At 45.1% G+C, this 27,696-nt stretch overlaps 3 protein-coding genes across 6 annotated transcripts in view; 1 reads left to right on the top strand and 2 right to left on the bottom strand.

Moving 5' to 3' along the window:
* Positions 1 to 206: 206 nt before the first annotated feature.
* On the bottom strand, positions 207 to 23,931 carry LOC139380385 (minichromosome maintenance complex component 3 associated protein). 3 transcript variants are annotated; one of them, XM_071123020.1, is made up of 28 exons: positions 23,753 to 23,931; positions 21,573 to 23,344; positions 21,199 to 21,446; positions 20,977 to 21,058; positions 20,576 to 20,741; positions 20,144 to 20,337; positions 19,772 to 19,908; positions 19,269 to 19,466; positions 18,731 to 18,999; positions 18,272 to 18,434; positions 17,913 to 18,073; positions 15,940 to 16,178; positions 15,292 to 15,623; positions 14,752 to 14,852; positions 14,488 to 14,619; positions 14,110 to 14,223; positions 13,769 to 13,921; positions 11,587 to 11,784; positions 11,396 to 11,464; positions 11,145 to 11,279; positions 9,727 to 9,880; positions 5,423 to 5,666; positions 5,181 to 5,278; positions 4,404 to 4,794; positions 3,928 to 4,182; positions 3,556 to 3,685; positions 3,047 to 3,377; positions 207 to 989 (listed from the first exon to the last, which is right to left on the bottom strand). In XM_071123020.1, the coding sequence occupies exons 2-28, from the start codon at positions 23,188 to 23,190 to the stop codon at positions 816 to 818; spliced, it is 6,486 nt and encodes a 2,161-aa protein (XP_070979121.1). In that variant the 5' UTR covers positions 23,191 to 23,344; positions 23,753 to 23,931; the 3' UTR covers positions 207 to 815. The 3 variants fall into 3 exon arrangements, with proteins under 3 accessions (XP_070979121.1, XP_070979118.1, XP_070979120.1); XM_071123017.1 differs by having other exon boundaries at positions 3,047 to 3,419; XM_071123019.1 differs by having other exon boundaries at positions 3,047 to 3,419; positions 23,716 to 23,786.
* On the top strand, positions 23,834 to 25,674 carry LOC139380387 (endoribonuclease YbeY-like). The gene is made up of 4 exons (XM_071123023.1): positions 23,834 to 24,410; positions 24,620 to 24,751; positions 25,168 to 25,236; positions 25,323 to 25,674. The coding sequence occupies exons 1-4, from the start codon at positions 24,201 to 24,203 to the stop codon at positions 25,416 to 25,418; spliced, it is 507 nt and encodes a 168-aa protein (XP_070979124.1). The 5' UTR covers positions 23,834 to 24,200; the 3' UTR covers positions 25,419 to 25,674.
* Positions 25,673 to 27,696, bottom strand: part of LOC139380386 (ubiquitin carboxyl-terminal hydrolase 37-like) — a 34,045-nt gene continuing 32,021 nt past the window's right edge. Inside the window, exon 24 of one of the 2 annotated variants that reach the window (XM_071123021.1) lies at positions 25,673 to 26,992. In XM_071123021.1, the coding sequence (XP_070979122.1) occupies positions 26,902 to 26,992 (91 nt within the window). In that variant the 3' untranslated portion in view covers positions 25,673 to 26,901. The remainder of the gene's footprint in view (positions 26,993 to 27,696) is intronic. The other variant, XM_071123022.1, reaches the window with a different exon arrangement.

Raw genomic sequence — 27,696 nt, forward strand, 5'->3', positions numbered from 1 at the left:
GTGCCACAGAGGACTGCCCTTCCCATGGTACCAAGCAGTACCACCCGAGGTGGTTTTTGCATGGAGAGATATGAGCAGACAAACGACTGTCCAATCACAATTTAGAGAGGCGGGGAAATGGGCGGGGTTTCAATGTAGCGCTCTAATGAGTGCTCGAACATGTTGCTTTCGTGAATGTGAGAGCTTTACCATAAACTCTTGACACATCTATTTATTTTACCTTTATTTAACTAGGCAAGTCAGTTAAGAACACTATATGGCAACATTCATCAGAAGACTTATTTAGATTACTATGACAAATAACCCCAGCATTTTAGACAAATATAGCTCAAAATGAAACATAGGCACAAACATAACCAAAGTAATTCATTTGGGTCAATCCACAAAATATCCCTAAATCAGTTAATATGGAGAAATATGATAATAAACCATCCTCGGGATTAAAAAAAAAACATCTACAAGAAGACTAAGCAACTAATTACAATGAATACATAATCATGGATATAAACTTAAGTCATGTTAGGTCTGTCAAGCAACTGCATGTGTAGGTCACTGAGATCCACCCGTTATAGGAAGGCAGACACACGGAACAAATCAGTTCCCTTTCATAATGCAAAACTACTTAACAAAACTAAAAAAGAAAAAGCAATGAATCTTTCTTCTCAATTAGAAAACAAACATTTAAAAAAGTAAAAACACAGTGACAATATTATGGGTTTACATTTTCTGACCAAAATAACAGATTTTCAGATGGCAACAAGTCCAAAAAGCAAAAGCTAAGGCCTTTAACTAAGTGGTGTGATATGACATGAGATTCAGTCCTCGACAATGTTCAATAAGCTGTTCAGCTTGAGCCCGCACGCAAGCTCCTCCTCTCGACTGGCTAATAAAAGCCTATCCAATTCCTTCAGGCGCTGCGCCATGGATACAGGAGCACCCTTGAGCCAATCGCGCTCTGCTTTCTCCAAAGGGTCTTCTGATTCTGCCTCCTACAAAAAAATAAGACATTGAAGAATATCAGTTAAGTCACTCTACTATTGTACTATTCATCGCAAATGCTCACAACACTTGGGTGAGAGAGATAGTGGGAGTGGTGAAAAACATACTTAAGTAAAAGTAAAGATGCATTAATAGAAAATGACTCAAAAGTGAAAGTCAGCCAGTAAAATACTACTACAGTAACCGTATTTGGTTTTAAATAAAAGTATGTATCAAAAGTAAATGTAATTGATAAAATGTACTTAAGTATCAAAAGTAAAAGTATAAATCATTTCACATTCCTTATATTAAGCAGACGGCACAATTTTCTTGTTTTTTTAAATTCACGGATAGCCAGGGACACAGTCCAACACGTAAACAATTTACAAACAAAGCATGTGTGTTTAGTGAGTCTGCCAGTACAAATTCCCCCCCAAAATAAGTATTTTTTTTACTAAAGTACTTTAAAACTACTGGACAGTGGTTACAGTATATAGTGTGTTGTGTATATTGTTATAGTAGCCTACTTAGTGCGTTGTGTTTAACACATGTTCAACAGTGTAAATGATCATTTACAGTGCTTTCAGAAAGTATTCACAACCCATGACTTTTTCAAAATGTTGTTGTGTTATAGACTGAATTTCCTTACAGCTGTGAGGCTTTCTAGGTAATTGTAAGAGTTTGCATACCTGGATTTGACAATATTTGCACTTCAAGCTCTGTCAAGTTGTTTGTTAATCATTCCTAGACAGCCTTTTTCAAGTCTTGTCATAGATTTTCAAGCAGATTTACGTAAAAACTATAACTCGGCCACTCAGGAAATTGCACAGCCTTCTTGGCAAGCAACGCCAGTGTAGATTTGGCCTTGTGTTTTAGGTTAGGTGAAATGTGAATTTGTCTCACAGTGTCTGTTGGAAAGCAGACTGAACCAGGTTTTCCTTTAGGATTTTGCCTGTGCTTAGCTCTATTCCGTTTCTTTTTATTTAAAAAAAACTCCCTAGTCCTTGTCAAAGACGAGCATACCCATAACATGAGGCAGCCACCGCTTGAAAATATGACGAGTGGTACTCAGTGACGTGTTGGGTTTGCCCCAAACATAACTATTTGTATTGAGTACAAAGTTCATTACTTGACCACATTATTTGCAGTTTTACTTTAGTGCCTTATTGTAAACAGGATGCATGTTTTGGAATAGTTTTATTCTGTACAGGCTTCCTTCTTCTCACTCTGTCATTTATGTTAGTACTGTGGAGTAACTACAATGCCATTGATCCATCCTCAGTTCTCTCCTATCACGGCCTGTTTTAATGTCACCATCGGCCTCATGGTGAAATCCCAGAGAGGTTTCCTTCCTCTCCGGCAACTGAGTTAGTAAGGACGCATGTATCTTTAGGTGGTGTATCAATACATCCAGTCACTACATAGTGTAATTAATAACTTCACCATGCTCAAAGGGATATTCAATGTCTGCTTTTACTTTCACCCATCTACCAATAGGTGCCCTTCTTCGCAAAGCATTGGAAAACCTTCCTGGTCTTTGTAGTTGAATCTGTGTTTGAAATTCAATGCTCGATTGAGGGACCTTACAGATAATTGTATGTGTGGGGTACAGAGATGAGGTATTCATTAAAAAAACATGTTAAACCCTATCATTGCAAACAGAGTCCATGCAACTTATTATGTGACTTGTTACCCCTGAACTTATTTAGGCTTGCCATAACAAAGGGGTTGAATACTTATTGACTAAAGAGATTTCAGTTTTTTCTTTTTAATTCATTTGTAAAAAATATAATAGGCCAGTGAATTTTTTTTATAACCAATTTTAAATTCAGGCTGTAACACACAAAGTAAAAGGTTGTGAATACTTTCTAGAGGCACTGTAAATTAGATATTTCTGTATTTCATTTTCAATTAATGTAAAACAAAATAATCTAAAAACATGTTGTTTTCACTGTCATTATGGGGTATTGTATCTAGATTGTATGTACTTTCTCAGGGCACTGTAATAGTGTTTATGTGTGTGCATATATATGTACGTGTGTGTGTGTGTGTGCGAAGACAGTCGTACCTGTGTAGCAGTGGACGCACCACCAGAAGTACGTATGGGGGCCATGATGTTAGTCATGGAGAGCAGGCTAGAGGGCATGAAGAGGGGCATGGAGAGAGAGTCCAAGGGCTCTACCTCTAGCCAGCGCTGCAGCTGCTCCTCACACCTCTGGCTGTGTGCCCTCTCCTCCTGGAGACCGTGGAGGACCTTGTGGGGCAGCAGGTCCCGGAGTGAGGGGGTGTGTGTGATGTCCAGAGTGTGGCAGGGGGCAAAGCGGTCCGGACGATCCACCAGGCTCCGGAATAGCTTCTGTCTGAGGGGAGGGAGAGCTGCGAGGCCTCCTGGACTGGCTCTGAAGAAGGGAGAGAGAACTGCGAGGCCTCCTGGACTGTCTCTGAAGAGGAAATGATCATTTTTTGTTTATCAATTCGCTGAAGGGAGTATAAGCCAACAGACTCAGGAGTAGATTTGAGAGTGAGAGAGAAATAGAGGGAGAAAGAGAGACAGTAGTGAACCAGTCTCCTCCTTACCCCTGTGTCTCCTGCTGCTTCTCTCTGTGTGTGAGGCTGACCGCCTCCGTCCACTCTGCCGGGGGCTGGAAGCCTTTCAGTCCCTCCTTGGGGAAGTAGACCAGGACCTCTCCATCTTCTGTCACTGCATCTGGAATAGCACCACCGGAGTCTTGGGATTAAGTTTAGCTCTTTACAAATTCCAATGCAATAAAGGCTTTTTAACTTGTTTTCTTGCTTTCTTCATACAGTACTTTGGTGTCTCAAATCCCACTGAAAGCTCAGTATATTCTGTCTAGCATAAGGAGCTGCATTTGTCTTTGGTGCGGGAAATGTCACCCAAAATGCTAAAATAGGCCTTGAGTAGAGCAGATAAACCAATAGTCATCTCACCGTCACAAACTGGGCTGTCAGGGGGTTGCCAGTCCTTCAGCTTATGGTCTATGCAGAGAGCCACCACCTCGTCCCAGGGGACCTGCTGGAAGGATGGGCCCTCCTCCTCCCAGTGGTCCTGGGCTCCAGCCGTGGAACAGCGCACCCTCTCCAGGAGGTTCTCCAGACGGGACATTAGGAGGGGCTGGCTGTGGCGCGAAGTTGGGATCTGGCCGGCGTACTGGAAGATGGCGGAACACAGCTGGGGCCAGGAGGCTGGGGGGAATTTTATTAATGAGATTAAAGAGTAGATGGGAGGGCAATGTAAAAGTTGTAATTTGAGCAGCAATAAGGGATAAATGTTAGCCTGGGAGCCAGTCTGTTAGGCAAAAGCAAAAACAGATCTGGGATCAGGCTACATAAAAGTCGCAAGTCAACAGAATCACACACAAGCAAAACTACACAGTCACACACACACAAGCCAAAAAGCTACCCACCTGTGTTAGCGGGAATGTCCCAGCTGGGTATCTGCAAGCTGACTACAGCCGTCCGGAGCCAGGCCAGGTGTTGGGGAGAGTTCCAACCCAGGTGTGGCACCAAGTCCCGGGTCTCAGGCAGGGCGAACTCCCCCGGAGGCCAGGACAGGCTGGAGAGGTACTGGGAAGACACTAGGTCAGCCAGGAATGCCAGCACAGCATTGTAGAGCTTAATGACAGGGGCTGGGTGTTGGCGCGCCAGCCCTGCCCCCGCCCGGTCCTGCCGGTGGCTGTAGAGACGGGCACTGAACTCGCGGCCTAGCCCGGCCTCCACGAAGTGCACCAGGGTCTGGGAGGAGAGGAGGGCGGGCACTGGGGCACGTGCCAAGAGCCAGCGTACCGCTTGGCTCACCTGGGGGCAAGCAAAACCCCATAAAACAACACATTAGAATACTTCCAATTCAATAAAACTTGGGTTGCGACGATACCAGTATCCCAATACTTTTTACATGGCAAAAACGAAAACAGAAACAGATCAAATTCTTTGGTCCCTTAAAAACCAGCTGTAAGATAGCTTGGAAAATAAATAAATGCGACTCTGGATGCAAACATAATGATGTTAGTTTCCAACATTAGGGCTGTTATCATAAAGAAATTAAATCCCTTTCGTGGTTTGTTTCTTTGGCACGATAGTAACGAATATCGCGATACTGGTATCGTCCAGGTTGTAAATACAACACTACTCATCTTAATGGCAATTTAAATAGTTGTATTTTGTTTCAAGAGGGCTGTCCGTACCTGCTCTGAGCCCTGTAGGTCGCTGGTGGTCTCTGGGATGTGGACGAACACGTGTTCTGATATCAGACCGTCTTCAACTAACGTCTGGAGCATCAGGTCTAACCAGAAGAGAAGAAGAGGCAGGCAGAGATTTTCAGATTTGGTACTTAATAAGGACTTAATTCACAATATGTGCCATTGAGTGAGTGACCACTAAGAAAATGCTGGTGATGTCCAGCCATGTGTGGTTGGGGTACCCCTACCTTCCTCCAGTTTCTGTGTGTTGTGGGGGCCAGGCACCAATATGGCAAGGGGCAGCGAGCAGTCCCAGATGTTGGCCTGCTGGAGCTGTTTGAGCTGGAGCAGAGCGGAGAGCATGGGCACGTCCTGGTCCTCGCTGCCTGGGCTGGGGGCAGGCAGCAGCATCAGCAGGGCCCCTGTACCCTGGAGCTCCTGTCCCTCCTCCAAATTGGACAGGCCCTCTTCACTCAGCGGGCCCCGAGATGCCTGGTAGGTACAACACACACAGACAGTACAAGTCAGTACAACTACACTGCTGTCAGAAGTGTCTTGATATTTGCTTAGATGGGATTGGTGAATGCATCAGGATGTTAATCCGTCAGTGTAGAACAGGGGTGTCAAATATACAGCTCACAGGCCAGATCTGGGGTCAATTCCTGCTCGCCGGAGGTTCCAGTAAAAAAAAAATACATATATTTAAAAAAGATACAATTGAAGTAGGAAGTTTACACACACCGTAGCCAAATACATTTAAACTCAGTTTTGCACAATTCCTGACATTTAATCTTAGTAAAAATTCCCTGTTTTAGGTCAGTTAGGATCACCACTTTATTTTAAGTACGATCTTTGTCCCCATGTGCAGTTGCAAACCGTAGTCTGGCTTATGGTGGTTTTGGAGCAGTGGCGTCTTCCTTGCTGAGTGACCTTTCAGGTTATGTCGATATAAGACTCATTTAACTGTGGATATAGATACTTTTGTACCCGTTTCCTCCAGCATCTTCACAAGGTCCTTTGCTGTTGTTCTGGGATTGATTTGCACCAAAGTACGTTCATCTCTAGGAGACAGAACGCATCTCCTTCCTGAGCGGTATGACTGCTGCGTGGTCCCATGGTGTTTATACTTGCGTACTATTGTTTGTACAGATAAACGTGGTACCTTCAGGCGCTTGGAAATTGCTCCCAGGGATGAACCAGACTTGTGGAGGTCTACAATTGTTTTTCTGAGGTCTTGGCTGATTTCTTTTGATTTTCCCATGATGTCAAGGAAAGAGACACCGAGTTTGAAGGTAGGCCTTGAAATACATCCACGGGTACACCTCCAATTGACTCAAATGATGTCAATTAGCCTATCAGAAGCTTCTTGAGCCATGACGACATTTTCTGGAATTTTCCAAGCTGTTTAAACCCTCTTAGGGCTAGGGGGCAGTGTTCGGAAGTTCAAATGACTGACGTGCCCAAAGTAAACTGCCTTTTACTCAGGCCCAGAAGCTAGGATATGCATATAATTGGTAGCATTGGATAGAAAACACTGAAGTTCCTAAAACTATTCAAATAATGTCTGTGATTAAGGGCGCGGTACTGCAGCGTCAGCTGTCCCACCAGACTCTGGGTTCGCGCCCAGGCTCTGTCATAACCGGCCGTGACCGGGAGGTCTGTGGGGCGATGCACAATTGGCCTAGCGTCGTCCGGGTTAGGGAGGGTTTGGCCGGTAGGGAAATCCTTGCCTCATCGCGCACCAGCGACTCCTGTGGCAGGCCGGACGCAGTGCGCGCTAACCAAGGTTGCCAGGTGCACGGTGTTCCCTCCGACACATTGGTGCGGCTGGCTTCCGGGTTGGATGGCGCTGTGTTAAGAAGCAGTGCGGCTTGGTTGGGTTGTGTATCGGAGGACACATGACTTTCAACCTTCGTCTCTCCCAAACCCGTACGGGAGTTGTAGCGATGAGACAAGATAGTAGCTACTAAAAACAATTGGATACCACGAAATTGGGGAGAAAAGGGGGTAAAAAAATAAAACATGTCTGAGTATAACATAACTGATATGGTAGGCAAAAACCCAAGGAAAATCCATCCGGAAATTTGTTTGGGGGTCACAGGCCATTTCAATGCTAGTCTATGGGATATAGGAGCCATATCGCAGTTCCTATGGCTTCCACTAGATGTCAACAGTCTTTAGACAGGGTTTCAGGCTTGTTTCTTGAAACATGAACAAGTAGTTGTAAGTTTATCCAAGGTGTCCCTCATTAGAAAAGTAGTCTTGCTGCACTCGTGAATGAGTTGCACGCTCTTCGTTATTTATCTTCCCCATTGAACATACTATTCTCTGTCTTAAATATTATTGTTTATCCCTTGGGATTGCCATTAAGCTCCTGAAGTTGCAATTTCACCAGATGTTGTCATAGTGGAACGCGAGCAGGACACCGAGCCGCAAGAGGTTTTAAAGGCACAGTCAATTTAGTGCAAACTTCTGACCCACTGGAATTGTGATACAGTGAATTATAAGTGAAATAATCTGTCTGTAAACAATTGTTGGAAAATTACTTGTGTCATTGTGGAGTGGTTGAAAAACAAGTTTTAATGACTCCAACCTAAGTGTATGTCAACAACAAAAAAAACAATCTTGGTCGACCGATAGTCATCTGTTCTTTTGATATAAAGACACAACCTATGCTTGAATAAAGTCAACTATATATAGGCTACTGAGCTTGTCTGATGCTTTAAGCACTGCGATTAAAAATCAAGACACACAAATTACTAAAGAGGAAGCAAGAGATCAATATAGCCTAACCAGAAGAAAAAAACCTGTTCCCAACCCTCCTCCTCTCTCTACTGCTGGTTTTAGCAGATTCTGCCATTAAGCTCCTGAAGTTGCCGGTAATAGGCTACACCAGCTGTCGGCAACCTTTTCCATTTGGAATAACAAAATATTGTACTTTACTGATCTGCGTGCCAGTTAGGATTTTCATATGCATGGATCAGATTCATTTAATTTATAATAGACTCTTTACTAAGTACTTTGTTGAAGCACCTTCGGCAGTGATTACAGCATCAAGTTATCTTGGGTATGATGCTACAAGCTTGGCACACCTGTATTTAGGGAGTTTCTCCCATTCTTCTCTGCAGATCCACTCAAGCTCTGTCAGGTTGGATGGGGAGCGTCGCTGCACAGCTAATTTTCAGGTCTCTCCAGAGATGTTCGATCGGGTTCAAGTCTGGGCTCTAGCTGGGCCACTAAAGGACATTCAGAGACCCTCTACAGTGGTTACATCCTCTACAACCACTGTGATTATCATTATCGGACCCTGTTGGTCATCTATGAACATTTGAACATCTTAGCCATGTTCTGTTATAATCTCCACCCGGCACAGCCAGAAGAGGACTGGCCAGCACTCATAGCCTGGTTCCTCTCTAGGTTTCTACCTAGGTTCCGGCCTTTCTATGGAGTTTTTCCTAGCCACTGTGCTTCTACACCTGCATTTGGGGTTTTAGGTTGTGTCTGTACAGCACTTTGTGATATCCGCTGATGTAAGAAGGGCTTTATAAATAAATGTGATTGATTGACTTGTCCCGAAGCCACTCCTGCGTTGTCTTGGATGTGTGCTTAGGGTCATTGTCCTTGATAAAGGTGAACCTTCGCCCCCCAGTCAGAGGTCCTCAGCGCTCTGGAGCAGGTTTTCATCAAGGATCTCTGTACTTTTCTCCATTCATCTTTCCCTCGATCCTGACAAGTCTCCCGGTCCCTTCCGCTGAAAAACATCCCCACAGCATGAGGCTGCCACCACCATGCTTCACCTCCCTGACCAAGGCCCTTCTACCCCAATTGCTTAGTTTGGCAGGCTGCCAGCTCTAGGAAGAGTCCAAAATGCTTCCATTTAAGAATGATGGAGGCCACTGTGTTCCTGGGGACCTTCAATGCTGCATACATTTTTTGGTAACCTTCCCCAGATCTGTGCATAGACACAATCCTGTCTTGGAGCTCTACAGATAATTCCTTCGACATCATGGCTTGGTTTTTGCTCTGACATGCACTGTCAACTGTGGGACCTTATTTAGACAGGTGTGTGCCTTTACAAATCATGTCCAATCAATTGAATTTACCACAGGTGGACTCCAATAAAGTTGTAGAAACATCAAGGTTGATCAATGGAAACGGGATGCACCGGAGCTCAATTGAGTCTGAATACTTATGTAAATAAGGTATAAGTAAAAAAATAAAAAATAAAAACAATTATAAATATTTGCAAAAATGTCTAAAAACCTGTTTTCGCTTTGTCATTATGGGGTATTGTGAGTAGAATGATGAGGAGAAAAATGTAATACATTTTTTAATTACCATAACGTAACAAATGTGGAAAAAAGGAAGGGGTCTGAATACTTTCCAAATGCACTGTATAACACATATACAGTATGGCCCTCCAGATCTCGTTGAAGACCGAATGCGGCAGCTGGGCCAAAATTTGTTTGATACCCCTTGTGTAGAAAGTAGTTATTCAACTTATCACTAGTCTTAGTGGAAAATGTTTTGGTAATGTTGTTTTAGCTCCCACCTTGATGCTGATGTGTACTTTGTGAGTCTTCTCTCCTGCTTCCCTGAGTCCGTTGGTGATGCAGAGAGTCCTCAGTGTCCCCTCCTGCTCCTTCTCGGTGTCGTTTGCACTTTCACCTACGCCAAACTTCGTCTCCAGCCAGTCTGTCAGGATCCTGCAATAAGAGCACAGAGAACACACTCAATAAACACAAGTGTCATCAGAGGTAAGAAGCACTTGGAAAGCATGAGTGACTAGCTGGTGAAAATAAGTATGTGGAGAGAAAATCAAAATGTATTTATAAAGCCCTTTTAACATCGGCAGATGCTTATACAGAAACCCAGCCTAAAACTCCAAAGAGCAAGCAATGCAGGTGTAGAAGCACGGTGGCTAGGAAAAACTCACTAGAAAAGGCAGGAACCAAGGAAGAAACCTAGGAAGGAACTAGGCTCTGAGGGGTGGTCAAGTCCTCCTCTGGTTGTGCCGGGAGGCCCATTGCATTCGGATAAAAATATACAAGAGGCTGCCCCGTTTGAACATACAGTACATATGAACATTCACCAAGTTCTGCAAGATGGACTTTGATGCACCCTGTGGTTATTAGCAGTATTCTATTAAAAAAATACATGTAATAAAGAAGTGTTTGTGTGAAAAATAAATAGCCAATTCTGAATTCAGTCCTCACTGGGAAAGCTAAGATTCAGCTGACTTTTCTGCCTCTCCGGCAAATTATTACAGATCTTAATTGGAACACTTTTCATAAACTCTTGCGATTGATTCAGAATTTTATTCACAAAAGGTCTGATGATTTTCGCGATAGACACCATTGGAAAATTTGAGCCTGTGATCTTTACCACTGCCAGAGATGAGAGCAAGACAATCTGATTTTGATGATGTGGCCTCTCCCATGACTCTGGATGTGTTCTACAGATCTGTTGTGGATTCCACCAAGAGCTGGGATGAGTCCCATGACATCATGAAAGAGCATTACAGCAAACTGGTTGATAAGATAGATCCATTGTTTGTGGTTATCTTTGGAAAGGTGAAAAGCTGAATGAGTTTCAGGACAGAAAGAAGCACTTGGAAAGCATGAGACCAGCTGGTGAAAATGGTCAGCTGTGTAGAGAACGGTGGTCCATGCATCCAGTGCCACTTTCAGAAGAAAGAAAGTCCTCAAGAAGAAACAGTCTCACAGGCTGCTCCTTATCCTGGAGCAGATGCAGATCAAGAACCACAGGATGGAAGCTTAGCTGCGGAGGCTTCAGAGGCAGCTGTCCATCAAACTAAAATCACTATACAGTATTTAGCAGAGCCGGCAAATACATGACACTCTTGGACACAGCCATCAAAGTACTGGTGAGAGTACTTGTATGCTGCACTGTGAGAGGGTGTGTGGAATTCAATGGCAATTACATCTGCCACACTGCTTTAGATCTCACCTGTCGGCAATGCTGGCAACACTCTCGTGGTCGCTGGGCAACAACAGGGTGGCCTTCCAGAAGATTCTGTCAGGTGGGTTAGGAACGTTCTCAACCACCAGCATAGGCATGTCTAGAGGAGTCCACACTGACTCACTGAAGGGGACACACATATTGTTTGATGTTGTGTTTAATGTCATTGTGAGTGAGTTTGAGAAGTACACAACTGAGAGAAGAACTACAATGACGTAAGAGCGGGGGTGACGGCTTACTTCAACAGCTGCTGGTAGTAGAAGTGGACTCGCATCTGATGGATTGCTTCTTGTCTCATCTTTAGCAACCTGGGGACATTACAGAAGAGTCAGAGGTGTGTAAGAGAGCAAAGAGGGAAAAAAAGAGAGAGAAAGAAGGACAGAGAGAAGAGGGAGGCGAGGGCCAGAGCAGGGCAGGGTAGCTCCAGTACCTGGTGCTGGACAGGGCCATGTAGCCGGCATTGCCCAGGTTGACCATGCCCCTGGCCAGACAGTCCATAGAGGGCTGGGAGGGGGCACTGGGAGCCAGGGCTTTGAGCTTGTAGCGGGGGTCCACACAGCAGGGGGCGGCAGGGAAGCCCCGCATCTGTCTCTTTAGCTGCCTGCGTACCGCCACCACGTCGCGCCACCTGACAGAGAGAAAGAAATAGGGAGAGAGGGAGTGAGAGGGAAGCTTACATGTCTTTTTGTTGTGTAAAACCTTTTGTGGAAAGTACGAAGCAGCGCACAGATCCCTCGCGCACTCAACTTCGGCGAGATATGTCGAGTTTCCTTGTAGGCCTATTCGTCGGGGAAACTGTGAAGCCAGCTGTATAGTCTATTGGCTGCAAAACAATGTGTCTGTTTGCAGCTTTTCATTAAAATCAGGCATAGCTCTTCTATATATGGCCTAAAATAAATGTGTTCATACGGGCAGAATATTATATATATAGGTTATAGCATACCCAGTTTTGATCCGTTAGGAAAATAGAAAATTTCATGTCCCAAAAAATGATCTTGTAAAAGGCCGACATTTGGAAGTTTCAATATGACTTTAGAAACGTTGTGATTTTAGAGACACAAAGTAACAGTAGCCTATGATTAAAGTGTTAGGCTATACATCATCATTCCAATTTAATCAAGTCACAAGTCACAATTATCAACTTTGGTATTAACATCAGTCAGCAGGCTTTCCGAGCAAGGAGAGAGACATGGTTAGGCCTACCAACGGAAAACGTCTGAAAATGATTATGAAATTCTAAAATATCCTTTCCTAAAATACATTTCTACAATTCTACATGACTGGATACATTACAATATGTTCAATACCACACAAATTACCCAAATGAGAAGATACTCTGACATTGACATACTAAGTCCAGCAAAGAGTGGAGACAGATTGTCGGCCTACAATAAGAGGAAATTACAGTCAAAATGTCCAGTGGCACTCACTTATCCAAGGTCCTGGTGATGTCACTGACAAGCAATGTAACCCACATATATCCACTACGTGCTTCGAAAAAATATCCTGGCACATGAAGGCTACACCTACAGATGGGAAGGACAGACCGCAAATAAATCATTCTGGAAGTGAACCGAATATGATCTCTTTTTTAAATTTTCAGAATTTCTGAACTGACTTGACTTGGCGAAGACCAACAACTGAGTGGAAGGCTGGCATCGAACATTTTCGGCAAATCTTGGCGCTAACCACCCCACCGTTGGAAGTTCATCGAGGCATTGCAACAACAGCTGCAGAGGTGAAATGAGAAGGGAGCAGCAACTTGCTGTCATTCCGCCACCCACTGCAAGCAACAGAAGGAACTGAAGCTACTGGGTTCAGAAGTAGACCATGACTGAACGGCTGGTGTCTTACCTGAAGACTCAAGCTGAAAAAAATTAGCACCTAGCCTTCGTGACACATCCATTTCAACCCTTTCAATGACTCCAAAATCCTTATGAGACCAGAACATTAAGCACATTCTTGGACGATTTGTTCTGAACTTATTTTTACGGCGCTGGATTGTCATGTAGCCTACTCTTATTTTATATATATTTTTGTTATTTAGAAATATATGGTTTTAGGCATAGTTATTATTGCCCCATAATATTTTGTATTTTGCTAAGCGTTTTTGTTGGTAAATGTTTTATAGTGAATGATTGGTGTAAAACCTAGATAAAAAAAAAATATATATATATTTTTTTATCTGGATCATACATTGCAGAAAATAGATATGGGCTATTTCTAGCCTTCAGCCTTTATATGACGTATGAACAAATGAATATACAATATTCAGGCCACTACTGAACCAAGTTCTGTAGGCTATGTGCTTCACAGCTTCCCCGGATACTCAACGTTTTGTAGCCTCACGAGGACGAAACAGTAGCGGAGGAAGGAGCTCGCGTTTTCTGCAGTGTTCAAGGTAAAATATTCCACTTTATGGCGGTGCTTCGAGAGAAGGAGCCAACACCCAACAGAAAGAGAGGGCAGGCTTTGAAAAGCAAACATGAGCCTTGAAACTAAAACAGCAAGGACCAGAGTTGGAGAACCTTGATAAAGGGTCTCCACGATGTCTGGTGGCCCAACTGTCAACCTAAGCAGTCATAGTTGTCATTCAAATGCCTTGGTTGTACCTCTTAATGTACTTCTGTATGCGCTGTAGCTCCGCCTCCAGGATGTCTTCCACCATGAGGAATATCTCTTTATCCAGGGTCTCCTCCACCAGGAAGCTGCACACCTCCTCAGAACAGCGCGCCACACATGCTGCCTCCTCCTCCATGGCTAACCTGACACACAGATATTGTTACTGAAAATGACTAATGTCTGGTGGCTATTGCACGTCGGCAAAAACAACAGAGGCTCGACAGTACTGCACAGGTGCATATACACAAGGGAGAGACAGCACCATGAACATGGGGCTTGTGGTGGATATGGAATCAGGAATGTGAGTTTTGAGTGTAGAAGGGCAGCTCACTGGATCTCGGAGGCGGCAGTCTCCTGGATACACTCGGTCAAGACCTCTTGGCTGATCTCAGAACAGAGAGAGTCACTAAACTGGGCCAGGAAGACTTCGTGCTCCTGCTTTCTCCTGCCAAGGATAAGACAAGGATAATGAGTTGGAAGACATTGGACTAGAAGTTGGATGTGGAGTTACATGTTAACAGGTCAAAACTTTGACTAAGTGATTTGTTAAACTTCTGCTTCCAATGTATGGTTAAGAAAGCGAGAGATTAATAACATAATATTTAGCAGACGCTTTGATCCAAAACGACTTACAGTCACCACATTTTGCGTATGGGTTTGCAGCTAGGGTTAGGATTGAGATCAAGGTGTTTCAGAGTCTTTGACCAACCTGGCTTCCTCTATCCTGCGTTTTTCCTCGGCGAGTCTCTCTCGCTCTGCTTGGACCTCGGCTGTGGACACCTCCCAAAGCATCTGCTCCACCACCTCGCTCACCACCGCCTCCATGTGGACACTGCTCGCACTGCAGCGAGACAGAAAAACAAGGCATTGGGTATCAACGTGAAAGGGGATGTTCAATGCTACTCCTGATGTACCACAGTGTATGCAATCTTAAGTCAGTCTTAAACAAACAAAGCAATAATATAGCACTCACCTAAGAGCGGCTGCAGCGTAGTCGGCCCCAGCGCTGGCAACCTCCTGCACCACCGCCTCCAGCACCTCCTCTACCACGCACTCCAGTTCTGCCAGGATGTCCTACGGCAGTAGGATGGACAGAAAACATGAGTCATACGTACAGGGGGACACATCTCCTACCCTTCTGCTGACTTTCATATACATCTAGAGGCAGAGCCTAGAGCTATGACCAAAAAGAAAGCTGCAACGACCTAACAACAGTCTTAACCCACTATTTTTTCAATTTAACTAGGCAAGTCAGTTAAGAACAAATTATTATTTACAATGATGGCCTACCCCGGCCAAATCCTAAAGACACTGGGCCAATTGTGCACCGCCCTATGGGACTCCCAATCACGGCCGGATGCGATACAGCCCAGGTTCAACCCAGGGTCTGTAGTGATGCCTCTAGCACGGAGATGCAGTGCCTTGACCACAGCGCCAATCGGGAGCCCATTTGGGAAACACTACCACTAAGGCAAGCTAGCATCAACCCACTAGGGGTTTCTCGCTCTCTCACCTCGTCAGAGTAGATTGGCTCAGGTTTGGGCGGGGGCGAGGGGGGTCTGACAGGCTGGGTCTGGGCAACATCAATGGGCTGGAACAGCTGCTGTTGGAGATCTGCTGCAGGGTGGACCTGGACAGTGGGCTGGGCGGGCTCTGGTTCCCCTGTCTCATCTGTGCCCTGCAATGGCTGGGCAGGCTCGGTGGCAGTGGCAAGGCCGGGGTACGGTGGTGGAAGATCCCCGAAGAGTCGTGGCTCTGCCAGCAGCATGACAGGTTTGTTCTGCGGCTGGAGCTCAACCTCCGGCTGGGCCTTGACTTCTGGCTTCTGCAGGGTGAAGGCTGGCACTGGGGAGAGTCAAAAAATGTTTTATATTATTTTTAATTATCAGTCAGAATGAGAAAGATTACAACACAGCAGCAATTGTAAAGAACATGGACACCCCTCGTACCTGTGACATTGAATCATTAGCTCAAGACTACCAATACAAACTATTGAACATTTTCACATTTTAAGGGTAGCAACAACGGCAGACAACTCTAGACACCATGACAGGCTAAATAAACAATGTCAGTAAGGGCCGTCTTGAACATCAATCTACGGACACAGCGGCTCACAAGGCCTGTACAGTTTAGCCATCTTGAACTGCAATGGCTCCCATACCCGTTACAGCCACCGGGCTGCTCCTGAAGAGTGTGGGTTCTGCCAGCGGACCCTCCCCCCAGTACTTGTTGTGGGCGTCGAAGCTGCAGACGGGGGCATGTTGGGGCGGGTTGGGCAGTGGTCCTCCGTTTACCACCTCCCCAATTAGCACAGCCCTCTTGGCCATGATGACATCTGACTTCACTTGGGGTAGGTTCAGGTCTGGCTCCTGCCAGGCCGTGCGGCTCAGTTCCACCAAGCTGTGGGGTCAGGAGGTTAGAGGACATCAGAGAAGGAAGTCTGTTGCTTAATGACAACAATTACCCAGTGAAACATTGAAAAGTGACTATAGTGATTCATCTTTAGATTTTTTTTTTGTATGAATACTTTAAGGGGCAATTACCCGTTGCTACATCCATTGTTGGACTTATAAATTAACAACATGTACACATTGATTCTTGAAGAATATAAGCTTAGTGAGCTTATGTGACCTCATGAGCTTAGTTCCACTGTCATAACCCACCAAAACGCACACCATCAGAAAGTCTGCGTTTTATATTGACAGTCAGTGTTTTTTTGCTTCAATAGGAGTGGTCACGGGCATGCAACTATGGTTTCCGTTCACACCAAATACATTAGTGCAACACATTTGGCAGAAAATAGCTTCATTTTCTTGAGAAAAGTGAAACGCTATTTGTCAAGCAGCCATACCAAGCCAAGTGCTTCAATAACTCTTCGGAAATGTTACCAAAAGTAAAGCCTAAATGCTCGTCTTTACTCTGTAGGTTTCATTCAACCTTTTGACAGAGACCATGCACCTGGACACTTGGTCACTCAGACTTTTTAGTTGGAAAACAGTAAATTAGCTTACAAAGACAATGAATGGAAGTCCTATTTGTAAAAGGAATGTAGCCAGCTAAATTTCCGTATGTTTTGCTTGAAGTTAATCTTGCATTTTACCAGCTAAAAATACACAGAGAAAAGTTGATACAAAGTCAGAGCCATCCGTTCGTGAATGTGGGAATGACGACGAGTGGAGAAGAGCAACTGAAGCACAAAATTTGTCTGAAGCAATCAGAAATTACAATAAGCATTTTAAATCTGTGTTTACACCAATGTTTGTAAACAACATAAATGTAAACAAACACTATATGAGGAAGGCCCTTAAAATTGTCAAAGAGCCACCTTAGTCATTGACTGTTCTCTCTGCTACCGCACGGCAAGCGGTACCGGAGAGCCGAGTCTAGGTCCAAGAGGCTTCTAAACAGCTTCTACCCCCAAGCCATAAGACTCCTCAACTCCTAATCAAATGGCTACCCAGACTATTTGCATTGCCTGCCCCCCCATACCCCCCCCCCCCCATTCTCCCCCTCTTTTACACCGCTGCTACTCTCTGTTGTTATCATCTATACATAGTCACTTTAATAACTCTACCTACATGTACATACTACCTCAACTAACCGGTGCTCCCGCACATTGACTCTGTACCGGTGCCCCCTTGTATAATATAGTCTCACTATTGTTATTTTACTGCTGCTCTTTAATTTCTTGTTACTTTTATTTCTTATCCGTAGTTTTTAAAACTGCATTGTTGGTTAGGGGCTCGTAAGTAAGCATTTCACTGTAAGGTTTACAGCTGTTGTATTCGGAGCATGTGACTAATACAATTTCATATAGACTCAAAACATGGTTAAAACTATATATTTTATTTCATGGATGACATACGTTTCAGCGTTTTCGCAAAACAGGGGCGCGAAGTACTCTTTGTTATTGTTTCTACTGCTGATTGCCGCTTCAAAAACATTGTCCCTCTGAGCTCTTTACTGTTGTGAAGATGTTACATTTCAAGCGATACATGGAGGTGCAACCTGAACATCAAATAAGTTTTTGTTTTTGTTTCAAATTTTTGTTTTCTGTATGCTACAGGTTTTATTTCTTCTCTCCAGTAAATATGTTGGGTGCATATATTGTATTAGACAGGTACTGGTACTGACTCGCCACTAACGTTGAGGCCGAATTGCTGGATGAAGTCTGTGGCCTCAGCGGCGTCTTCGAACATGAGCATGCGCACCAGATCCTCCAGGGGGAAGATGGTGGACCTCTGAAGGCCCGCTGTGTGGGCGTTATTCAGGGTCCTCAGGGCCTTGCCCCTCACCTACACACACAGGAATGCATACAAACACATAGGCACAAACACACAAATGTCCATCAATTCCCAAGGGACAACCAGTTGGGAAGTGACCCTCATTTACTACAGGTTCAACTTCCTACTACTTTTCAAAGCTAACTACAGACCCACTAAAATTCACATGGAGGAGGAATGTTACTAGGGTAGGTGACTTTTATTGCTGACCTGGTTGAAGTATCTGTGCAATAGGCAGCCCGCCAGGTAGGAGGCAGACTTCACCAGCTTGAAGAAGCGTACGAAGTTGTTGCTGTTGAGAGCTGCGAATGCCTGCACGGCAAATTTCACCTCTGGAGAGTTGCGCACCTCATCCCTGAACTGCTGCACCTCACTGTGTGGACCACAACAAAAGAGAGCATACTCTCAGTCAGAGTGGAGGATAAGGGCGGTGTTTGAAACAGTAAAACAAAAACAAGCTTACAGTTCATCAGTAGTATGTTTCCAAATGGAGAATAACTAGGGTAATGTCACAGTCGTAAGAACAAAACAGAAGAAAATGGTCTGTAACGAAGGGAGACTGGGAGGTAAAACTGGCCAATAAGAGACACTTATTACCTTTTCCGTTACCAAATCTTTTGCTACAGTGTACCCTAATAAACACGACCCAATCGTTGGTGAGTGACTCACCGGAGGACGTCCCCAACGTCTAGTTTGAGAAGCACGTTGTACTGGCGAAACTCAGCCTCCTGGGGGCAGTAGACACCCCTGGTGGACAGGTCCTGGTACATCTCCTTCAGGCTCTGCAGGCACTTGGTCATGTTCTCGTTGTTGATCTTGGCGTCGAACGTCATCATGTGCTCCTGGCACAGGTGGTGGGCACAGTGCACATGGAAGCGGGTGCACTTCTCGATCAGCGACACCGTCAGCGGGTCGCACAGGTGCTGCTGGGTGATGTCCTGGGAGGAGAGGAATAGAGTTAGCATAACTCCAACGGACAAAGCCCCTCAGACCACAGCAATGTGTTATGAACACTTTTTCATTAGCTTTTATTTATTTTTTGCTCTCAGCTACTCAGCATTTCTTAGCACTTTCCCATTCCTTTAACTTGCCTAGTTAAATAAAAATACATTATAAATAAAAAAATACAAATTGTGACACCGATAATAAACTATTAAAAAAACAGTACCAGCTAGCTAGCTAGCTAACCAACAGTAGCTGTGTGTACCTTACGGATGCCGCGGGTCCTGTTCCACACAAAGTCGTACCAGTCGCGGTAGTTGTCGTGGCCCTGGTCCATGATCTGGGTGACGAGGTAGTCCATGGTCATGCTGAGCACGGGGAGGGGCCGCAGCTCGTAGGGGAGGGGCTCCTCCTGGTCCGCCGACGACCTGCTGTACTCCTTGATGGCCGCCACGTGGTCCACCTGGACAGGAAGTGGTTACGTCTCATTATAAAATGTATAAACAAGGTTGATATCCTTTAACTGAGACGTTTGGACAGGAGTATATCCCACTCACAATGTCAAGCACTTGGAGTTTGAGGACATATAAATAGCACACATATCAAAATCATCATTATTATGATTATCATATGCCATTAAGTGGAACATTCTATTGATGACAGGGTGGTGTACTTTACACAACAGTAGCACAGGTGCAGTATACTTGCAAAATGTGTGCCTGAGAGAATTTGTGTGACTTGAAACAGGGATAGAAGAAATGGCTTTACCCTCTCAGTGTCTGGGACGACCTCAAAGCAACTGAGCTGGTTGCGTGTCTCCCTCATGTAGCGCTCCTTCTCGGGGCACATGTCTGGGCATGTCCCCACAAAGAAAGACAGCTCCAGGTCTGTCCGTTTGGGCCGCCCTGCACATTGAACAACAGAACCAGTCAGCCTCTACAGACCAGATTTTTATTTAATGTTTATTATTATTACTTTCATTTCTTCGTTGTTGTTATGCCAACAGTCAAATAAATCGACATTCAGCTCTTTCTTTCATGTCAACTAATGGCTTCATACAAGAAATGCAGGAAAGTCAATTCAGAAGTGCGTGGCCAGTTCCAGGACTGCATGTCAGACTGACAGCTCTACTATACCTACCAGCTCGCAAGATCTTGTCCCTCTGCTCCAGGAAGCGGTACTTCTCCTCGGCTGTCTCAGCCAGCTGGCCAATCAGGTGGAGGAGGGAGGAGGGCACAGGGCGCTCAGAGCTCTGGCCCTCGGAGCTGCTGTCCTGCTGGGGCTCGCTTTCAAACTGCAGGGACTTGGCTATGGACGGCTTCTTCACTGGGGAGCTGAGAAGCAAAGTGTCTTTTTTTATATCGGACTTCACATCCTGATGTGTTTAGAGATTAACTCTAGTCACCCACGGCTAGCTAACACCCACAGTTATCCCCCAGTTAATAAGCCTCGAAAGTATCTATTATCTTTACAGTATAAGTCCTATGTTTCCACAAGCATTTCGGGTTATAAAAGCACTTCACAGAAACAGGAAGTCTGGCCCAGCTAGCTGTGAGGGGGAGCCAAGGTTACCTCCTGCTGAGGTTGACAGTGCTGCTGAGGGCAGGGGCTCTGGGGAGTGGCTTCCTCAGTGGAGAGGAGGACTGGAAGCCCCCCAGACTGGTGTCTGAAACCTGGTTGTCCCTGTCCCTTTCTTCCTCCTCTCCCTCTGGGGCTCGATCGCCTTTCTTCCCCGGGCCTGACACAAACACATAAGGAGCAATACAAACGAGCGCGCACACACACAATCAATTTCTAAAGACAGAATGGCTTCAATCAAGGTGCATGGAAATACAGGGGCAGCTGATCAAGAGCTTGACAGTGGGCTACTTGTCTGTCAGATGATTTCCCTTAGATAAGCCTATTAATTGCATACTTAACTAGTAACAGTAATTTGGTCTGCAAAATAGGAGGATGCGGCCACAAGGACTTACTGTGTTTCTTCCTCTGCCAGAAGATAACAATTTCCTGTCTGTGCAGCATTTTACCCTTCTTCTTTGCCTTTGCTGCTGATGCCTGAAAGGTATCACAGACGTTTGAAAACAAACAAAAAAATATTCTCAGTTAAATTCGGCACAATCATATAACATGTAACGGAACTGAGAATCCCCAAAAGCATGTCAAGTCGCTTCTGTTGTCTGTAGAGTGGTACTCACGTGGTCTTGGAAGTGGACGATAGCCAGGTTCTTATGGGGTCGGCAGTAGACCCGGCAGACTTTCCCGAAGCGGCCAAAGTGCTTTTCTATGACGTTCTTTTTGTTGAGGCTGAGTGGAATGCTCTTGCACTGGAGGATGGTGGCGTCGTTGGGGGACATGCCCCCCAGGCTGTCCGTGCTCTCGCTGCGCTGCCTTCTCCTAGCTGGGGTCTTGGTCTCAGCGTCTGGGTCGGGGGCTTCCACCGAACCTGGAGGAAAAGGTGAGAAGAAAATCAGCATGACAAAATCTGTGATACAAATTAAACATTTTGTTGGTACATTTTGGTTCACAGCAAGTAATAGTGTTTTACTTAATTTTCAACATGAGGACTTACCAGTCGCCTCTGCTTTCTCCAGAACCTCTCTGGTGGGGGCCTGAGCACTGGGAGGAGTAGCGGGTCTGAGACTGATGGGAGCTTGTGTGTCTGCTCTCTCCCCCTCCCCCCATCCTGGAGGCTGCTGCTCCTCCTTCACGGGGTCCCTCCTCACTGAGTTGGCTGTGGATTTCATAATGCCACTCATTGCCCTGGAGAAGAGTCCACCCACGGGGCCGCGGGAGGACCTCAGGAGAGGCCGTTTGGAGGGGTGTCTGGGTAAGTCAGCTCTGGCTTCAGCTTGGGCGTCCTCTGATTGGGCAGGCTTCCTTGAAGCGGCTTTGGGACTCACTGGCTCCTCCTTCCGCTTAGTTCCTTTTCCAAGTCTCCCCAACACGGTCACTTCCCTGGTGCTCTCCTCATCGCCAACTTTCTCCTCGGCTTGGGCCTCGGTTTTGAGGTCTCCGAATGTAGAAGTCTGGCCGAAGCCGACTCCTCCAAACAGGGACATTGGGGGCGCGGGCTGGGACTGGAGGACTTTGGTAGAGAAGCTGAAGGAGGAGGGGCTGCTGGGGACCGGAGCTGGTTGGGGGGCAGCGGTGCTGGAGCTGGAGTTAGTGCTGGAGAGAGCGGATGGCTGGGAGAATGTGAACTGCAGGCTCCTTCCGGAGCCTATGCTGAGAGGGTCTTTCTGGGCCAGGCTGGTAGTGGCAATGGAAGCGGAGATGGAGGGGGCCACCGCCGGCTGGGAGAAGCTGAAGCCAAGCGGGCCACTCTTGGCTCCGGTCAGGAGAGAGAAGCCTGAGCTGGCTGGTCCACTGCTGTCCTTGGTGCTGAAAGAGGGCTGGGTGGTGGTGGTGCCACCGAAGGGCTGCTCGGATGCAGAGGCGGGCTGGGGGTTAGCCGGCTCTGGGCTGGCACTGAAGATGGGCTTAAACAGCACCTCGTTGGACGGCTTGAAGCTGAATTCTGACGTGCTGAAGCCTCCACTCTGTACAACGCTCTGAGCTGTAGCAAAAGAGGTGGTCGTAGCGCTGGGTGGCGGCTGGCCAAAGGGCGACTGGCCAAAACTCAAAGGCTGTGCCGACCCTGCGGTGGTGGTAGTGGTGGGGACAGAGGAAGCTTGGGAGATCCCAGAGGAGAGGCCGAATGCCGGGGCCTGCTGCTGCCCGTATGCAGGTGGCTGCCCAAAGGCAGCGCTCTGTCCAAAAGCAGGCATCTGTCCAAACCCAGAACTCTGAATCTGTCCGGTGGCCTGACCATACGATGGCGGGGGAGCACCACTAAACCCAGAGCTACCCTGCCCCAATGAGGACTGACCAAAGGATGGAGGCTGACTTATTGAAGAGAATGTCGAGGTCTGCCCTGACGCCTGACCTAGTCCTCCACTTTGCCCAAAAACAGAGTCTTGTCCAAGCGAAGGCGTCTGCCCAAATGCCGGAGACTGACCAAAGACTGAAGGCTGACTGAAGGCAGACGGTTGCCCGAATGTTGCAGTTTGCCTAAATGCTACATTCTGTGGAGGGTTGGTGGAACCCTCCTGTCTGAAGGCCTGGAACATGCCACCAGTCTTGTTAGTGTTGCTGGGGGCCTGGAAAGCTCCTCCCTGCTGTCTCCCAAACAGACTATTGGGATTCATGGTGGAAATGTCAGAATAGTCTCAATTGTACTCAACGGCAGTCACTTATTCACTTGAACTCACATAAGCCGTTCTAGAGTCCAGGTTGCTGCAATGCATGTTGAGGAGTGTGTGTTCCTACATTTGAAGTGTCTTCAGTGAAGCATCATTGAGCCTGAAAACAAGAAAAGTAAACATTAGCATGTTGATGTTATATAGCTAATTTAACATGTTTTCTAACGTGGTTTATGGAAACGTATTCATGTTATCTATTTTTTGTAACTAATTATGTACACATAATTCAGCTTCAAAGACTACGTAAACACTTTAATGGCGTACTTTACATGTAACTAGCTAGTTAGTTAACATGTTGTGACTTGGAAAATGTTAGCTAGCTCACGTTAGTTACATCATGTAAACCTAGCTAGCTAACGTTTAGTTTGTTAACGCGCTAGCGAATTTACAAGACGTGCTACTTGAAAATTAAGGACGTCTTTAATAACGCTAAAACGTTCGGTTGCTTTTTATAATACAGACGGACTTTACCTTTATATTGTTTCAAACAAGATAGCTAGTGACCTACTTTTTCAGTATTCCCCTATGCTCATCAATTTGAATAGAAACTTGCTGACATCCGGTTCCGGTCCAACCTATTTAGGCTCCCAGATTCTACATTCCACCCCGGGAAGGATCCGCAAGAGAATAATGCTAGCTGAAATGTTCATTGTTTGTTTGTAGCAATAGGATATTTTGTCATATAATAATATATTGGATTTGTATCATTACATCAGCTCTAGATGACCTTGTTGTAGAATAGTACATATTTGTTTTCATAATCTAAAATAAGAATGCCTTCAACAACTGGAACGACTGAGTCACCTTGATTGAACCAACGAGCATTCGCCGGCTAACAACACGCTAGTTACCTAGGATACCTGTTTCTTGTATGTAGACATTCGTAATATTTACGACTACTTGATAAAAACTATTTCCTTCAGAGTTTTTGTAACATTAGTGACTGGCGTTTTCAAATGGGTGTAGTTCTACGGAATCTTCAGAACGTGGTGCCGTTGCGACGCGCGAGGCTACGGAAGGATGTGGAGACGTTGAGGCACATATTAGGCATCCAAAAATTTGATTTGGGAGTCATTTGCGTGGACAACCGCAAAATTCAACGCATCAATAACATTTATAGGAAAAAAAATATGCCCACTGATGTCCTCTCATTTCCATTCTATGAGGTTGGTATCTAAGTTGCCTTCCCAGCATTCATCTGCCCCTGTCAAGAGGTCTGGGATATCATGGCACGGGTGTTAATGCACCACAGGTTCAAGATGCAGTGGTGGGATGGACTCTGGCCTCTGGAAGTGTTACCCTGTTCGCTATGTGAACATTTGGAAATTGAATTTAGGTAAAGAAACGGTGATCAATGTTTGTTTTGTTTTTAAAGGAGCTGAGGCCTGGGAAGCTGCCTTGCCCCATTTACAGAGATGAACTGAACCTTGGAGACATTTTCTTGGGGGTTGAATACCTGATGAAACAGTGCCAGCAGCAGTCTCAGGATCTTCATGGAATTCTCACAGTGAGCAAGCTACTAGTAAAACAGCCACACAATGCATGCACAACATTTATTTTATTTAACTAGGCAAGTCAGTTAAGAACAAATATTTATTTACAATGACAACCTGCAACAGACATTAAGTCACATTTTCAATCGAAGCCAGGGTCTTTTTGGTGGGAGCTTAAGAGTGAGGCGGGGTGGCCCACCTTGCCTTTTAGAATGGTGAAATACTGCGTGATAAACGGTTTGTCCTGTGACTATCGTGTGATAACCATTCACATGCAAAAGTATAACGTTTCTAGTGAAATACTTGCCAGCACACACTATGGTTCTGGGTCCCAAGATTGACAGACAATTGTTTTTATAACACTAAACACTAGTAGTTGCATTAGTGCTTGTTCATTTGACTTTTTTTTGTCCCCCTTCTCCTTGCTCAGTCAGTCACTGCTCATGGAATCTGTCATTTGTTGGGTTACAGACATGAAACTGAGGAGGAGTGGAAAGAGGTATGGATGATGAAAGTGCAATGGCTAGGTCCCACATTTTTTAAATTAAAGATTTCCTTTTAACAGTTGTATATCTGTGCTCCCAGATGCTGCAGAAGGAAAGCTACATACTTAATGAGTTCAACAGATTCACTGGCAGACAGCTGGTGCCTCTGACCAAGAAATGTAGCCAAGACGGGTGACCACCAAGAAGAACCACCTGCAATGGAAGGCCTTTGAAACGAATGGACTTATTAGCTTTGGATGGATTTGGAAACTTGCAAAGACGACTCCTTGATCATGAATAAACTGCCCATTTCCAAGTGATAGCTACAGACCGCGTCAGCCTTCATGTGATTGCTGAGCTTTTATGGAGCTAGACAGACTACTCTTTTTTTAACAATCAAACTGCACTACTCATGACTTGACATTGATGACAATTAAAAACATCCAAAACCATTGTTTAAATTCATTTTTATTTTAAAATGTGATGTAGGAAGTCAAATACTGGAGCCTGAACTACAAAAAAAAAAACTCCACTCTGCTACTCCTTCCACATCAGACACGCTTGTCAACCTAAAACATGTTCATTTTCACTTAATGCAAGCAGGAGACCAGTAAATAGCTAGCCAAACCCTAATCTTAGCAAAAAGTAGTCTAAAAGATGTGAATACTGGCCTGGTCAGGTGTGATGAGACATCCGAGCTGGCCATTATAAACAGACCTCTGCTAAAATAAATAGTTAAATCTTATGGCCTTATTAAAAGCAAAGCCTATGCAGGATAGCTTACGCATGTAATACATGTTTCTGCATTGTCAGCGGTTTGAAGGAACACATTCTAAACAAAGTGGTTGTGCATTTCTCAAAAGTAAAGCGCTTTAGAAAAAGAAACTACCGGTTCTGTACTGGGAGGCACTAGGGAACCCCTAGGAGCTTCAAAAAAAAAATAAAAAAAAGCTACTTTATTAATGTTTAGTTTGTCAAGGTGATAAAACATGAATAAAACAGCAACAAACAGTCCATATGTAAATCATTGCAAGAAATTGAAAAAAACAAACATCCGACTCAACTCTAGAACAGAATACAAACATAAGCAGTATTGGCAAATCTATGCCACAAAATAAATATTGCACCACATGTATCCGATGCATATAGAAGAAAGTACTAACCTTAAATTAGCTTTAATTCCAGCACAGAATAATAAATCTTGGTTTTCAATAGATTATTAGAAATTGAGTCAACCATACAATCCATCTGACACTTTCTATCAAAGTTCTTAAATGCATGATAGTTAATATCATACGAGTGCCAAGAAACTATTTTACAAGTTATTCAACAAATCATAGAAAAGAAACAAAGTTTGGGGGCTAATCTCTCTCAGGCTTGAATAAACAAAGAACATAGTCAACTCCTATATTTTGAGTGTGCTGCATGTCTCATTTCTGAGTAGACCTGGAGAGAAGAATGTGGGCTGTATGTGTGCTGATGTTTTGCGCTTGACAGAAGCTACCTTGGTCTGTTGCGTTTTGTTTTTAAAAAAGGGACAAAGTGCCTGAAGAGGGCAAAATGTGGACGGCAATCAGTAGTACTGGAGAAGGGTTCTCTTTAACCCGACAACTGATGGGGAACAGCTCTGTGCTGTTGGAGTGTTGGTTGGTGTGATTAATTGATGACAGACTGGTGGCTCAGAGGGGCTGCAGGACGGTCCTCCCTGCCTCTGAGGCTCCTCCACTGGCCCCGGTTCTCTCCAGCTCAGAAAGCTCATCAAAAACATCCCTGAGGAGAGGAGAGAACAAACACGTCAGTCAAGGCATCCACACCCATCATAGTGGGTTCCAGTGTATATGATACACACAACACCAAGTTAGGCAACATCTCCTACAATAAGTGAATGTACAACTTCATTTGTTTTAATGTCCTTTATTGGTATTAAACCCCCCCAGCATTCTTCGAGATAGTAGACTGTTTAATTTCCCCCCTTAAAGAGCTTTGAACAAATTGCTTTTCTAATTGCATGAGGGGGGGGGGGGGGAATTTGGTCCAGCTTCTGCTCAGTTGCCCATTGTTGTTGGCAGCCCTGCTCACTGGAGCTGGGTCTCGCTCAGCCGCCACTGGATTGTACTCAGAAACTGGTGTAGTGCATAGTGACAGGAGGCTGATTGTTAACTCCTTATTATAAACTGGGCTGTTCGAGCCCTGAATGCTGATTGGCTGACAACCGTGGTATATCAGACTGTATACCATGGGTATATGACAAAACATTCATTTTTGCTGCTCTAATTACGTTGGTAGCCAGTTTATAATAGCAATAAGGGGTTTGTGGTATATGGCCAATATACCAGGCTACGGGCTGTATCCAGGCACTCTGCGTTACGCATAAGAACAGCCCTTAGCCGTGGTATATTGGCAATATACCACACCCCCCAGTGCCTTATTGCCTAAGCATAAGAAAACAGGGTTTTAGTATTCAGTAGGGGATA

The sequence above is a fragment of the Oncorhynchus clarkii genome, chromosome 22, assembly GCF_045791955.1.
Source record: "Oncorhynchus clarkii lewisi isolate Uvic-CL-2024 chromosome 22, UVic_Ocla_1.0, whole genome shotgun sequence".
NCBI lineage: Eukaryota > Metazoa > Chordata > Actinopteri > Salmoniformes > Salmonidae > Oncorhynchus > Oncorhynchus clarkii.